Source organism: Elephantulus edwardii, unplaced genomic scaffold (assembly GCF_000299155.1).
Source record: "Elephantulus edwardii isolate Elephantulus edwardi_28Jun2011 unplaced genomic scaffold, EleEdw1.0 scaffold00012, whole genome shotgun sequence".
Classification (NCBI taxonomy): Eukaryota; Metazoa; Chordata; class Mammalia; order Macroscelidea; family Macroscelididae; genus Elephantulus; species Elephantulus edwardii.
In genome coordinates, this window is record NW_006399762.1 from 7,777,920 (window position 1) to 7,794,424 (window position 16,505).

General features: G+C 37.6%; 1 protein-coding gene across 1 annotated transcript in view; it reads left to right on the forward strand.

Moving 5' to 3' along the window:
• The first annotated feature begins 16,152 nt into the window (after positions 1-16,152).
• Positions 16,153-16,505, forward strand: part of LOC102867489 (translationally-controlled tumor protein-like) — a 1,799-nt gene continuing 1,446 nt past the window's right edge. The window contains exon 1 of the mRNA XM_006881134.1: positions 16,153-16,453. Coding sequence (XP_006881196.1) covers positions 16,153-16,453 — 301 coding nt within the window. The remainder of the gene's footprint in view (positions 16,454-16,505) is intronic.

Consider the following 16,505-nt stretch of genomic DNA (forward strand, 5'->3'; position numbering starts at 1 on the left):
AGTCATTGTCCAGCTCTCTGATGCATAACAAGTGATTGCAAAAACCATGGCCTGTATCAGGTGCACCTTAGTCTCCAGAGAGACACCGTTGCTCTTGACTACTTTAGAGAGGTCCCTAACCGCGGACTTTCCCATCACAATATGTTTTTTTTATTTCCTGGCTACTGGTGCCAAGAGTCTAGACTAGGATGGAAAATATACCCTGCTTAGTAATCTTTTGCCTCTTCCTTTATTCATATCATCACTGTTATTTACAACTCTTCTCTAGACTTGCTTTTTTGTATAAATCAACTACTGTTGTTATTTTGTGTACCACCTAGTTGGAACTGACCCATAATTGACCTTCTGGTAGGTTTTCAGAGGCAGTTAACTGTACAGGAGGAGATTGCCCATCCTTCTCCCTAGAAGCTAGTGAATTTGAACCTCATGCCTTCAGGATTGCAGCACAGCTTCTTGCCACTAGGCCACCAGAGCTCTATTTGTAAAATTATAGACATTATGATACAGCTGTTAAATTTCTTTAGTGTGTTGAAATCCTACTTCATTGATTTTAAACGTGGTAAAACTTAAACACAGCAAAAAGTTTTTTTCCAAAGAACAAGCAAAATACCAGAAACATTGTTTGCTGTATGATAATTATGTTTGTGCATTTGGTAGGTGTGTGATTGTTAGGAATCCATTAGGACAGAATATAAGCCAGCATGTATGAATCTGGCTGTGTCCATTGTTGTTCATCATCTATGACAGCAGTGTCCCAACATCCGGTACCATGTTGAATTCTCACTGCAGAGAACTACAGTTGGTCACAAAAACCCCAAACTAAACCCATTGCTTATCTTTAGGGATGTTTGGCCCGTCTGTTTGTAGTTAGAGTACTATTCCTGAACATTGGCCAGGGCCATGTGACACAGTGGTCATTGGTCAGAAAAAAACCCAAATATAAACAAACACCATTCATAAGCCTTTTTTTTTTTTTTTGGACTTAGCCTCTCACCGAAAAGCTCAGTTTCATAAATTTAAGAATAATGAGAGAAAAGCTTACGCAGTTACTTACATACATTCTGTTTCAGTAAGAGAGAGTCTAACAGATAGTTCAAAGAATCCTGATGAATCTGTTTAATTGCTTATACTGGATATTGCAAAATGGAGACTGGAGTTATCTGAAAATAGTAAACACTCTTCTCCTAGTGTTCTCATAGGCACTGACCACAAAACAAAACAAATCCTGAACTGTGTAGAAATAATGTTATGTCTTCTTGTGAATGACTTTCAAATTTCATATTTTGCGTCATAACTTGGACTAAAGAATTCTCAGAATGTTAATTTGGTGACCAACTGCTGTGCACTGTGGAAAGAGTTTAGCAGTGGCACAGGACACTGAGCTACTGCCCTCACAGTGACAAACAATGGACACAGCTGGTCTTTCCCACCTACTGGCTTGTATCCTAATGAGTTTCCAACAATTACACATTGATCAAGTTCATGGACATCACCAGCACATAACAATCAGCAGTGTTTCTGGTATTTTGTCTGCCCCATGCTTTTCCATTTGTAAAGTTTACAGATTTCAAATCAATTGAGAAGAAACATGTGGTAGTCTTTTCCATAAAGAGTACGGCCTTGAAAACCTTATGAGGTGGTTATACTCTGTCCTTCGGGGTCACTGTGAGTCACAAATGATTGCCACATGGTTCTTCTATAGAGCATCTGGAGGGATTCCAGTATCTGGCCTAGTCATTTGCGGTCCATTGCTTAATCACTGAGCAACTGGGGCTCCTTCCCACAGTTAGTCACAGGGGAACTTAAATAAAGGATTCTCTAACCCTGTTTCATTTATTCTGGATAATTCGAACTCATGCATTATAACAAAACTTCAGAGTCAGAGAGTCCAAGTGTGAGGTTGTTCAGATAGTCTCCTGTCCTGTGAACCTCTGAGTGGACCACACCAAACCAGCTCTTTTCTGTTCAGTTTCAGGTGCCTCAGAATTTATGAAATCTCTGCATTTCTGTTTCTGTGCTTGCCACTGTTTCTCTTCTCCTGAACCTTTCTTAAGCTGCTAGGAAACTTTGGTTACATTGCACGCCTCTGTAATCATTGTCTAGAATATATTTTTATTTTCATGATGAATGTCTCCCAGCTATCTGATTGCTCCCTGTATCCCAAGGGTCCTTCTTCATGTAGGCTTTGATGATTTTAATGCTGAGAATAGGCTTCAGTGATGTTTTGTTTACTATTGTATTATCTTTTTATGTCCCTAAGTGGTACAAAGAGTTAATGTGCTTGGGTAACACATGGTTAGCATTTTCAGTCTGTCCAGAGGTACCTTGAAAGAAAGGCCTAAGAAAACCCAATCCTTAAAAACCCTTGGAGCACAGTTCAAGGGCCATTGAACTAGGTTTCATTACATTCATTATATTATATGTGTATTATAAAAATCACAATGTAAAATACTGCTTTGCCCATGCTTGCTAATTTATACTGTCAGCATTGTCCATCTTTATTTATCATTAATGTTTTTCTTAGGATACTGGAAAGAAGCAAAGAAGGATCATTCTGTCATATTTCCATTTTCTTTTTCTACTACCGTTCCCTTTGGACTGCCATTCTGCAGAATACACTGATTTAGAGAGGATGGATCTCTCCGAAGTGATGAAATAGAAAATTTTTAGATCCCTGAAGTGCTAGATTTGCTTCAGAATTTGTAATAACTAAATTTGCCTGTGTTCAACATTCCAGATTAATATTCTGATAATTTCTTTTTCTGAGCAATGATGTAATATGGATCTCTGGAGGCCTAGTGGTGAAAAATTGTGCTGCCAACAATCCTAAGACCTGCGGTTTGAATCCACCAGCTTCTCAGTGGGAGAGATATGGGTAATGTTCTCCTGTAATGTAAAGCCTCTGAAAACGTGCTGGAGGATCAGCTATGAGTCAATTCCAATATGATACCACATACCACCACCACCAATGATGCAAAATATGAAGTTGAAAGTCAAGCACAAGAAGATATAATATTAATTACACATAATATAGGAATTATTTTGTGTTATGGTCAGTGCTGGGGGGGAACGCTAGGAGAAGAATATTTATTTTAAAATAATTTAAGTTTCAGTTTTTCAATATTCTGTGTAAGCAATAAGTGGAATTCTTTGAATTAGGTTCTTCTTTAGTGAGATAGAGAATGTATATGATTGTGTGAATTTTTGTCCTATTAGTTACACATTAGTAAAACTGTGCTTTTCAGGTATAGACTAAAAGTAGAAAAAGACACTTAACAACATTGTTTGTATTTGCTTCTCTGACTAATGACTAGTTGTGTCACATGGCCCTACTTCTCTGGAACAGTGAGCTAAGTACACATAGACAGACAAAACGTCACAAAAGATAAGCAAGTCTCAATGAGCAGTCTGTGGTGGCACCAGATACCTGCGAAAGATAATTCCTCAAAATAAAAGAAACTCACTTAAGTACAGGCTATATTAGTAAATTTCCTCTTGTAATTGTTATTTTCTTAAAAAATTAAGACTGTATCCTGCTGGTTATTCATGACTGTTTGGGTGACTATCCAGTTAATTCATGGTTTTGCAGTTGTTAGGTGCCTTGGTGTCGACTCCAACTCACAGCAACCCTACATAGTATAAAACGAAATCCTGCACCATCTTCAAATTCCTGCTGTGACTTCTGAAGTCACTTTGTCAGTCCATCTGGTGGAGGCACTTTCTCTGACCCTCTACTTTTCAAAGCATGATGCCTCTTTACAAAGACTGGCATCTCCTTAGACAACAGGCTGGAAGTATTTGAGATGAAATTTCACCATCCTTGCCTCTAAAGAATACCCAGGTTGTGCTTCCTCCAAGATAGACGTGTTTATTCTTTTTTTTATTCTTTTTTTTAGACGTGTTTATTCTTTTGGCAGTCCATGCACTATTCAAAGATTCTTCCCCAATACTGTAAGTCAAAGGCAGTGCTTTTTCTTTGATGTTCCTTATTCTTGTCCAACATGCAAATGAACCAATGACTTGCTTTGATACTTGCTTTCAGTAAATTGGCATACTTAGCATCTACCTGAAGTTATCACAGTCCATTGGTGCTACGGTAATACTGCTTGATTTGAATAGAATCACTAATAAAACAATCTCATTGTCCTCCCATGGGAACTGACTCATAGCTGATCCTCAACAAATTTTCTAAGGATACAAGTTATATATTCATTGATCCATCTTTTTTTGCTGACTGGGGGAAAATATTTGTATTTATTGGGATCAAATATATTAAATATTTGGAACAAATTAAAAAATACTACGACTTAGGTCAGGTACACTTTATTTTTATTTTTTTTTAGTTTTTCTATTATTATTTTTTGTGTATGTACTGTCAAATTGAATCTGATTGGTACAGGAGGAGATTACTCCTCCTTCTTCAGCAGAGCATCTGGTGGATCCGAACTGCATACCTCTGGGATTGCAGTGCAGCTTCTTGCCACTTTGCTCTTTAGGACTTTAAAGAGATCCTTGGCAGCGTATTTATCCAATGTAATTATTTCATTTGATTTTTTAAAAATTTTTAAATTAGTGCTTCCATGAGCAGGGAGCCTAGTCTTTAGAAAATTGTGTTCTTGACTTAAAGGTTAAAACTGACCAGCAGCTCTATGGAAGAAAGATAAACAAACTCCTGTTTGATGTGCAGATTCACAATTATTCAGTGGACCAGTTATCAGTTGGTTCTGATTTGACAGCAGTGAGAGTACTAGAGAGCTTCCATATGTGCTGATTGTGAATCCAAGTATAAAATGGATCCTTAACAACTTTAATCTTTGCTTCATTTATCATGGTGTTGTTTATTGGTCCAGTTGGGAAGAGTTTTTTCTCTTTATGTTGAGATTTAGTCCATCCTAAAGACAATAGTATTTTATTTTCTTCAGTGGGGTTGTGCCATATGCACATCACAGCTTTTTGATGACTTTTATCAACTCCTGACACAACCACCTTCATCATGTAGCCTAGCATCTGGGTGGTTTTATTTTAGGGCTAAACATTACCAGGAAACACTGACGGACTTTCTCCCCCATAAAGACCACCAGAAAACCTTGATTAACATCTTGTTTTCAGATTAATGCTAAATGCTATTACTTTATGTTAGTAATAAATTGAAAGTTATTTTTAAGAAATTGCAGGATTTTTACAAATTAACTAGGCTTTGGTTGTTGAAGCTGAGCTTTAAAACTGTGACTAAAACTATATTAACAATTGGGTGAATTTAACCCAAAGGAAGTGAAAGATTAATAAAGATAAATGATATTGTATCTTCACATTTTGACAAGGAATTTTCTGCCATTTTCATGTAATTTATTTTAAAATATCTTAAAACTTCATACTTTGAAGTATTAAAAATATTTTGGTGGCTTTCTTAATATGTTGTTGTTGTTGTTATGTGCCGTCGAGTCGTTTCTGACTCATAGCGACCCTATGCACAACAGCCCTAAACCCTGCTCTATCCTGCGCCAACTGCACCGCCTCTGACACACCCATCCCGATTACCCCAGTCACCGAATCAATCCACCTCATAGAGGGTCTTCCCCTCCTGCGTTGTCCCTCAACCCTCCCAAGCATGATGTCCCTCTCCAAGGACCCGTCCCTCCTGGCAACATGTCCAAAGTATGTCAGACGAAGCCCCAGAATCCTTGCCTCCAAGGAGTAGCTTGGTTTAATCCTCTCCAAGATGAATCTGTTTGTTTTCCTGGCAGTCCAGGGTACATTCAATACCCTTCTCCAGCACCACAGCTCAAAAGCATCCACTCTCCTTCTGTCCTCCCTAGTCATTGTCCAACTCTCTGATGCATAACAAGTGATTGCAAAGACCATGGCCTGTATCAGGCGCACCTTAGTCTCCAGAGAGACACTGTTGCTCCTGAGTACTTTAGAGAGGTCCCTAACAGCAGACTTTCCCATCGCAATACGCTTTTTGATTTCCTGACTGCTGGTGCCAAGAGTGTTGACTGTGGAGCCGAGCAAACTGAAGCTGTGAGCAATCTCAATCTCTTCGCCATCCATCCTGACGTTGCCAATTGATCCAGTGGTGAGAATCTTTGTCTTCTTGACATTGAGCCTTAGTCCATACTGAAGGCTGCAGTCCTTGACCCTTCGCAGCAAGTGCATGAGGTCCTCCTCAGTTTCAGCAAGCAAGGTTGTACATCTGCATAATGCAGATTGTTAACAGATCTTCCACCAATCCTGATGCCACAATTCTCCTCATAGAACCCAGATTCTCGGATAATCTGCTCTGCATACATGTTGAAAAGGTATGGAGACAGGAAGCATCCCTGGCGTACACCCTTCCCAATTTTGAACCATGCAGTGTTACCCTGCTCTGTTCTGACTACTGCCTCTTGGTCCAAGTATAGGTTTCGTATTAGCACAATTAAGTGTTCTGGGATTCCCATTCTTCTCAGAGTCAGCCACAGTTTGTTATGATCCACACGGTCAAATGCCTTTCCATAATCAATGAAACACAGATAGACATTCTTCTGGTATTCCCTGCTTTCAGCCAAGATCCATCTAACATCAGCAACAATATCCCTAGTACCACGACCCCTTCTAAACCCAGCCTGGACTTCCGGCAGTTCTCTGCTGATGTGCTGTTCTAATCGTTTTTGGATGATCTTCAGCAGAATCTTGCTTGCATGTGAAATTAATGACACTGTTCTGTAGTTTTCACACTCAGTTGGGTCACCTTTCTTTGGAATGGGAACAAATATAGATCTCTTTCAGTCAGTTGGCCAAGTGGTTGTTCTCCAGATTTCTTGGCACAAGTTGGTGAGCACATCCAGGGCAACATCTGTTATCTGAAATACTTCAATTCATTCAATTAATAATTATTAACTCAATTAATAATTAACTCAGCATTAGACTGTACTTACTAAATTCTTCATAAAATTTATGTTTATGGATAAAAATTACTGTTTTAATTATTTACGATGACAATCTCTACTTTCTGTTCTAAGTGAAAGGAGAGGAAATTTCAGGACACATTTGAGAGCATCTTATTTGGACATTAACATATCTGAATAATTAAAACTTAAAAGTAACTGTCTCTCTGTCCCATTACTATTATTTCTATCTCAAGCTTTCTTTTTTTTTTCTTTGTCCAAGTCTTTAAAAAAAAAAGTTATTTTATTTATTTTTTAAATTTTAATGAAAGTTTACAGAGACTTTGGATTTACATTCATACATTGTTGCACACATTCCTCCTACCCACCCCTCCTCTAGTTCACTTTTCTCTTTGAAGGAAAAAAAAAACACTTTCACTGTTACACAATCCCTCCCCCAACCCACGCCCCAAGTCCACTTACTTTACTATGCTATGCTGCTCTTATTCTGGACTCTTGTCATGAAAATAATACCTTATCATATATTCCTTTTAAACAGTTCACTCCCTCATCTGTTTCAGTGCAGAAGCTTTCTTATTTTTTAACATAGCCCCTGACAGTGGCTACTGCTTAAGTCTTTGCGACTTCAGTATCATTTTTACATAACTCACCCTCTACTCTCTATTAAAGTCTAGTTTTTTGACACTATTTCCTAACATTTTCTCATTTTTTATTTCTCAACACTGCTGTGCTGCCAAGGTGTTCACCTCCCATGTGATTTATAAATCTGAAAACTCACAAGAGGGTCAGCTATAAGTCAGTTCCTACTTGACGATATATGTCAACAATAACATATTTTCAAAAATTAAAGCTATGAAAAACTAAATTCTCTAGAATTTTCCTCTAACTTAATTTTTCAGTCATGATTCCAATCATCCTTTGGTGGTTGCTGTTGTTTGGTAATTGTCACAAAGTCAGCTCTGATTCAGCTACCCTGTGTAAAACAGAATGGCATCCTGCCCAATCTTCCCTTCTTACAATCTCTACTGTGCCCAAGTTCATTGTATATTCCCTGTGCCACTCCATTTCCTCAAAACTCTTTCTCTCTTTTGGTGACCTTCCATTTGTACAAGCATAATCTCTTTTCAAAGGCTGACATCCTCCTGACAATATACCCAAAGCATGTGAATGAAGTTCATCATTCTTGGTTATATTATTGCTGACAGATATTTTAGTTGAATTTAAAGAATACTAGGGAGATCTTTGTTGTTGTTATTGTTTGCCATTAAGTCAGAATCAACCTGATCTTCTGATGAATTTTCATATTGATAAATCTCATTGAAGAAATGGCCCATCTTTCTTCCATGGAGCAGCTTGTGGGGTCAAATAATATGCCTTTGAAACAACAACACAGCTCCTTACAACCAGAGTTCCCTTGCGAGTAGATTACAAGTAGATCTAGCCTGTCTTTGGAAGCTGTGCTGAAAACTACCAGCCAAGCTAACCTTGTTGGTATATGAAATGCCAATGGTAATGCCTCAAGAATGATAGTGATGTACAAACTACCTGTGGTGTCAAGGGCTTATCATTCAAAACTACTTTCTTAGTCAGAAACTGTGACTTTTACCACCTAAGTGGGAATATGGTATGTATAAAATAATGATTAAAGGATTGGTCAGTTTTCCCCATCCTGTCAAGTGAAATCAAGCAGATTTAGCACTAGAAGAGGGAATCTCACTACTAACAAGGAAAAGAAAGAAGAGAGCTCAGCTTATGTCCTTTGAGGCCAAGGATGCAGGTAAGACTGGGATCTACAGGACAGCCTCAGCAGAGAACTAGAGATCTACTTGAAACAGAGATGACTTGGAATTGATGCACCAGAGTCAGAGCCAAAAGCCTCTGACCATGTTTTCTGAAGAACTGAGGCAGGAGACCATACATGGCAGAACTAAGGGGGCTTTATAAAATTGACTTAAGCCATGAGGCTGAAAGTCAAAGGGCCTTTGAACACCCTGAAGAAGCTGTCTGGACTGAGAAGTTAAACATTGGAGAAGCTGTCTAGACTGAGAGATTATATCCTATACTCAAACTTCATTATAGCCTGTAAACTTTCCTTGTTGTTGTATACCATAGAGTCAGAAGCAATTCATAGCTGACCCTCCACCAGGTTTTCAAAAGCAGTTTATTGCATAGTTCTCTTACATAGCAGCTGATGGATTCAGACCATATACGTTTGTGTTGACTGAGCAATTCTCTACCACTAAGCCACCAGAGGTCCCTGCTAACTTCCCTAATAATTGTGAGTAGGGCTTTGTGAGATCTGCATTGTCATTGCAATGGACTTTGGACTCAGTAGAATAGGATAGTAAGATGAGTGATGAAATTAGTAGAAGTAGGTACAGGAGAATGGGAGACCAAGTATGACCTTCCAGGAATTTGTATTGTACTGTGGATATTGTTAATGGGGACAGTTCCCCCATACGGAGTTAGTAGAGGTCAGATTCAGCCATCTCCACCTGCCTAAATGCTTCTTATACTACCACAGAATGAGCAATTGTCAAATCACCCTTTTACTGTGACAAGGACTAAATAAGAGAATGCATAGGGGTCTTATTATAAAGCCTGATGTAATTGTTATAAGATCTTTTTGAGTCAATTCTAGTTCATCTTAATCCTATTAATATGTGACAGAATATAAATGTCCCATACTATTACTAGGCTATAATCTGGCATTCTGGAATACATGTTGGACCTTTGACCAAAAAGTTATTTTCAAATCTGCTAGCAATTCTAAGGGAGAAAGATGAGACAATCCGTTCTCAATAAGATTTACAATCTTCAAAACATAATGAAAGGTCGCTGTGAGCTGGAATTGACTTGATAGCAGTGTGAAATATTGATTATAGCAGATTTCCAAGTCTTTCTCCCATAGAGATACTGAATGGGTTTGAACCACCAACCTTTATGTTAACCCTACCATTGAACTATTACTGCTCCACCAGAACTCCTTAGTGGCATATAAGCAATAAAAAGGAATTTCCCTCTATTATCATTATTGTTTAGATGAGTTGTCAAGTAAGTAAGTAACTTGAGGGTAGGTCCACAGACACCCAATACTAATGTTTCAAATGAAGGTTGACAAAACAAATCTTTGAACGAAATCTAGCCCACCACTGTTTTCTGCAAATGGACCTTTTTTTTTCTTTTTCAAATGGACTTTAATCAGAGCACAATCACATCTATTCATTTACATGCTGTCTATGTCTGCTTTCTCTGGCAGATTTAGCTTCTTGGACTGACCTGTAGATCCTTAAATATTTATTGAATATTTATATAAAATACTTGCCTTCTGGCTCCTACAGTAAATCCCAGCAGCATTAGTATCACCTGGGAGCCAATTAAAAATGCAGAGATTCAGGCTTCAAGCTTACTTACTGAATCAAAATCTGGCTTTTTAACTAAACCCAAGGTGATTCACATGCACGTTAAAGGTGAAAAACATTGATCCAGACCATGCTCCGGACTCAGCGTAGTCTCAGGCCCCTTTCTGGACCTGTCTCTGACCTGCAAAAGGATAGGTAATAAATATTTCACCTCTACAGTTATACAATCTGTTACAGCTGCTTAATCCTGCCTTTGTAACTAAAAAGCAGCCATAGGCAATGTGTAAATAAATAGGTACAGTCCGATCTTGGTACGTCTATGTATGGACATTGGAATTTAAATTTCATATTCTTTTCATATCTTAGGAAATATTTATCTTCTGATTTCTAGATGCCCCCTCCAACCATTTAAAAATGTAAAAAGCATAATTATTTCATGTGTTGTTCAAAAACAGTGGCATGCTGGATTAAACACATAATTGGCTGAGCCTTGGTTACATTCACGAAAACCATGAGTGTAGCAAAATGTTAACATGCTCAGATGTGAATTGAAAAGGTTGGTAGTTTAAGTTCACCGAGAGCTCTGATGGTCTAGTGGCAAGAAGCTGGGCTGTAGCCCCTAAACCATGTAGTTCAGTGATGGGCAATCTCCTCCCCAGAGATTACCTGCTTCTGAAAACCCATGAGAGGGTCAGCTATGGGTCAGTTCTGAATTGACAGTACACAACAACAACAACAAGAGAGGCTTAGAAGAAAGTTTTGATGATCTACTTTTCTAAAAAATCTACTATTGAAAATCATATGAAGGACAATTCTACTGTACACGTGGGATTACCACATTTAGGAATAAATTCATAGTAACTGGTAATAAATGTTAATGTTTTATTCTACTACCAAGTTAGTCTTCAGCCAATACTGTGTCTTTCCTCTAAACTCTCTCCAAGTTTCTAAAAATTTAGTTTGTTGTTTACTATATGTGACTGCAGAGAGATGACTAGTCATTTATCTAACATCTAATTGTACATATATGCTGCTTCTATATTTTTTTTTAAATGGGGAGCAGTGGTGGCAAATAGTGTGTGCTTGGCTATTGACCCAAAGGTCAGCAATTATAACCTACCAGGAGTTCCATAGGAGAAAAAACCCATCAGTCTATTCCTATTAGTATTACAGCCTCAAAACCATATGAAACAGTGCTGTTCTGTCCTTTGAGGTCAATGTGAGTCAGAATTACCTTGATTACACATAATAACAAAATAAAAATATGAATTGTCTATCAATGAAGTAATGGTATATCACATCCTTTGCCGCTGACTAGAATAGAATAGGATAGGATAGGATAGGATAGGATAGGATAGGATAGGATAGGATAGGATAGGATAGGGTAGAATAGAATAGAGAGACTAAGGCATGTGAATACAGATGCAAATATATTCATATCTTCATATTATTTTTTTCTCTCTGTAGGAATAGCAAACTGAGCATAATGAAGAAAACTTTTGGACTAAAATCCAAGCCAGCTGTATTAAACGTTTCTGGATATGCAATTGCAATTCATGTTTCCTTATTTGGAATATGAGTAAGCTCTGTGATATAAGGAGCATAAGAACAAATTGGTCACATAAAAGAAGTCTAGTTCAAAGAAATCTTTCAGGTATGTTCAAACTTTATTGAAGGTTGAGTTCAAAGGGATAAAATGTTGACCTGTCACTAAAGTTGGATAAATGAGATGGCTTTGTAGAATTAACCTAATATCAATAATTGAAGCAATTTAGGAAACATAAAAGTACTCAACATTCATTAGGAGTAAAATTTATCTCAATTATATAACCCATCTTTAAAGAAATAGAAACATATCTGTATCTATCCCTATATCTACAAATTTGTATGTGTATGCATACAAATATGTGTTTGTGTGTATATATGGTGGCATAGTCCACAGTGAGTTGACTTGCTAACTCTAAGACTTCACTTCTTTTGTAATATGAATCCACCAGAAAAAGAGTCTATATTCTCCTGTGCAATTTACATGAAAACTCAATGTTTCATCAGCTATGGGTTGGTTCTGACTTGATGGCAGTGAATTTTATATATATAGCGTCTCAAAATTAGGGGTGTTTGTGTATGTGTGTGTGTATGTATATATTTATATTTAAAGAGAAAGAGAGAGAGAGAGTGTGTGTGTTTTCAAAGACAAGCAGGTATGGTAATATGCTTGTGAAGTAACAGAAACCCTAAGAATAATAGAGTAATATTGTTAGTGCTGGAAGACAGACCTCTCAGGTTAGAAAACAAAAAAAAAAAAAAATAAGAAACAGCTGCAACTATGTATTAATAATTGGAACATGGACAGTATAAAGTATGAATTTAGGAAAATTTGAAGTCATCAAAATGAAATGGAACTTGTAAAGATCAGCATTCTCGACATTAGTGAACTGAGATGGATGAGTACTGCTCATTTAAAATCAGATAATCATTTGATCTATTATGCCAGGAATGACTAATTTAAAGGGAACTGTGCCATAGTTATCATCACAAAACACTTTAAGATCTATCTGAAGTACAATGCTGTGGGTCATAGAGTGCTACACACATGCATAAAAGGAAGGCTTGTAAATGAAATCTTTTTTCAAATATATGCACCAAACTTCTAAGGCCAAAGATGAAGAAATCTGAGAACACCTAGCTTTTGCCACATGAAATTTATTTAAAAATCAGTCAAAATGTGTTAATATAATTGGTGATTGGAATTCAAAATTTGGAAACAAAGAACTAGGATTTTTAAGTACCATCAAAGCAAGTATGACTCATAGAGATTATGAACAACAGATCTGAACCTTGTACTATCTTGCTATTGTTATGTCCATTGAGTTGCTTGCAACTAATAGCTATGTAAAATGACTCTGAAGCCTATCCTATCCTGAACCAGTCTTTTGTCAATGCTTTCAGTAAAGCTTGGTGTTCTGCTTTCATTACCATTGATTTTTGATGACTTGCTATTTTAAAAATAATTCTTCACCAAGGAAGACATTCAGATGGCCAACAAGCACATGAAGAAATGTTCAAAATCCCTAGCCCTGAGAGAGATGCAAATCAAGACAACCATGAGATATCATCTCACTCCAGTAAGACTAGCAAAATCTAAAAGAACAGCAAGCAACAAATGCTGGCGAGGTTGTGGAGAGACTGGAACCCTTATTCACTGTTGGTAGGAGTGTAAAATGGTGCAACCACTGGGAAAGCATTGTGGCACTTTCTCAAAAAGTTGCAAATAAAGATACCATTTGACCCAGCAATTCCACTGCTGGGAATATACCCTAAAGAGACCATAAATGACATCCAAGTAGATATATGTATACCCATGTTTATCGCGGCTTTGTTTACAATAGCAAGGAGTTGGAAACAACCTAAATGCCCATCAACAAACGATTGGGTAGGGAAGCTGTGGTATATTTGCACAATGGAATACTATGCTGCATTGAAAAACAAGGAACTCATGCAATATTATTCAAAATGGGTGACCCTGGAGGACATTATGCTGAGTGAGGTATCTCAGTCACAAAGGGACAAATGCTATATGGTGCCACTGTTGTAGAATGAGGCTGGCATTGGGGTGGGGTAAGACTGAGAAAAACTGGATGAAATGTTTACGGCATTGAAGTCTATGGGGGAGAGAATAGTCTAAAAGCATTATATTTTAGGGCATTATTTTTATCGTAGGAGTACGCAATGAGAGTTGCAGAGTGGATTATATTTGGGGGTAGGGGGTGCGGTTTGGGGAGGTGTGGGGGGGATTGTGTACCAATGAGGGCGTTTTTCTTTTGCTTTTCAAGGAGAGGAGCAAACGGGGGGGGGCGTTTTGTGCGGGGAGAAGGGTGCAACAATGAATGAATGGAATTCCAAAATCTCTGTAGATGTTCATTGAAATGAAAAATAAACAAACTAAATTGAAGAGAAAAAAATAGTTCTGTGTTGGCCAATTCTTTTTGATACTTTCAATGTTTTCTGCAACATTCAAGATTTTGCACGTAAAATCTTTCCATATTACAGATAGATGCTTGAATTTGTTCTTTAGTTCTTTCAGCTTAAGAAACTCTGAATGTGTTCTTCTCTTTCGGTTTCTGACTCCAGCTCTTTGTATGAGTAATGTAACTGTTTATGCCAAATGGATCTTAGATGAGAATACCAGAAGGAAGTTTCTTATGGCTGACACTGAGGAGCATGGGAATCCCAGAACACTTTATTGTACTCATGAAAAACAGAGGAACAGTATGTGAATTAAAATCAGGTATGGTCTATGTCATTCTCCAGCCACTATTGTCACTGTGTAGATAGATCCCTCTTGTTGAGAAGTTCTTCCTCTCTTTCACTAAACTTTCCCATAATTATGTATTTTTCCAAGAACTTGTCTCTCCTGACAATATATCTAGAAGTAAGTGAGATGAAGTTTCACTACCCTTGCTTTTAAGAACTACTCTCTATTCATTCCACCAAGACAGATTTGTTGGTTCTTTTGGTTTACATTTGAACCTGAATGAACATTTGAACCTAAACAAAACTCTTGAAAGAAGCTTGGGTCTCTGTTTGAGCTAATGCTACCTAAATTCCAGGTAGGGGTATGCATGTGTTTAAGTAAGGATTCTATTTTATATTATGCCATTTTATCTCCTTTTTAGGATAATTTATTATATGGGTTCTAAGAATGAAATAGACTTTTCCTTCTTAACCAGAAAATCCTGTAAAGGTAGAGTGTTCAAAAATGAAATAGTCCTCTCTCCGCCTCAGTGTATCTATTAGAAGATGTCAGTTATGAGAAACATAAATTCCTGGGTTTGTACTCAAGCAAACTACCTCACATCCTAATAAAACATGGTCATATTTTGTAGAAAATATTATATTTTTCAGTATCTCTTTTTGAAGTCTGTTAAATTTTCTCCTAAGCTACCTCTCTAGAGATTTTCTTAATGCCTCATGGACTAGAAATGCATTACACTTGTTACTAAAATAGGAACTGGTAAGCAGAATGGAGTCACTATAATTGGATTAAGGAAGCATATGGCTAAAAAAGGTTAAATTACCTAGAAACAACAAACAAAAAATCACAGTCTTCTATAAGGAGAAAATTAGGAAAGAGATACAAATAAGTAGTTCAACAATACTCAAAGGTATGCCCCAAATTAGATTTTCACAATTTGTCATCAATGCAAGTTATCCCATTCATCATCCAGGGTCCAAAGACCTAGCTTATTTTTTAATTTTTTAAAACAATTTTATTTTATTTACATTACAAAGTTTGTATGCATTATTTTCACACAAGAAATTCCCCCTTCCCTTTACTCACCTCTTGCTCCATGCATCAAATTATGTGACCCTATGATTAAACCCTCTCTTCCCTTTCATGGATTCTCATGTGTACTCTATAAAAATGGTCATGCAATATTTGTCTTTATGAGACTGAGTTATTTCTTAGCAAAATGCTCTGCAGTCCCTTCCATGTTAGGTAGTAATTTACAAAATCATTGAGTCTGTGTGCTGCATAGTATCGTGTGAATATACTGTAATTTCTCAGTCCATTCGATTGTGGTTGGGCATTTGGGCTGTTTCCATGTTCTTGCTATGGTGAATAATGCTGCTATGAACAATGGTATACAAGTCTCCACTTGTGCCTTAGTTCTTATTTTCTTAGGATATCTTCCAAACAGTGGAATAGACGAATTATATGGAATTTCTATGTTCAGCTTTTTGAGGAAACACCAAACTGACTTCCAGAGTGGTTGTACAATTTTAAAGTCCCGCCAACAGAGTCTCCCCCCTCTCCCTGAGCCCAGCTCTTGCTGCAGCGCGCTCGCTCAGAGCTTCGGCTCCTGCTCAGCTAGTGCCACCGTCGTCTCCTTGTCGCCATCATGATCATCTACCGGGACATCATCAGCCATGATGAGCTGTTCTCCGACATCTACAAAATCCGGGAGATCACAGGCGGACTGTGCCTGGAGGTGGAGAGGAAGATGGTCAGTAGGACGGAGGGTAACATTGATGACTCGCTCATTGGTGGAAACGCCTCTGCTGAAGGCACCGATTGTGAAGGAACCGAAACCACAGTAATCACTGGTGTTGATATCGTCATGAACCATCACTTGCAGGAAACCAGCTTCACAAAAGAAGCTTACAAGAAGTACATCAAGGATTACATGAAATCACTCAAAGGCAAACTTGAAGAACAAAAAACCTTTGGCTTTTTGGAAGAGAATATGAGATT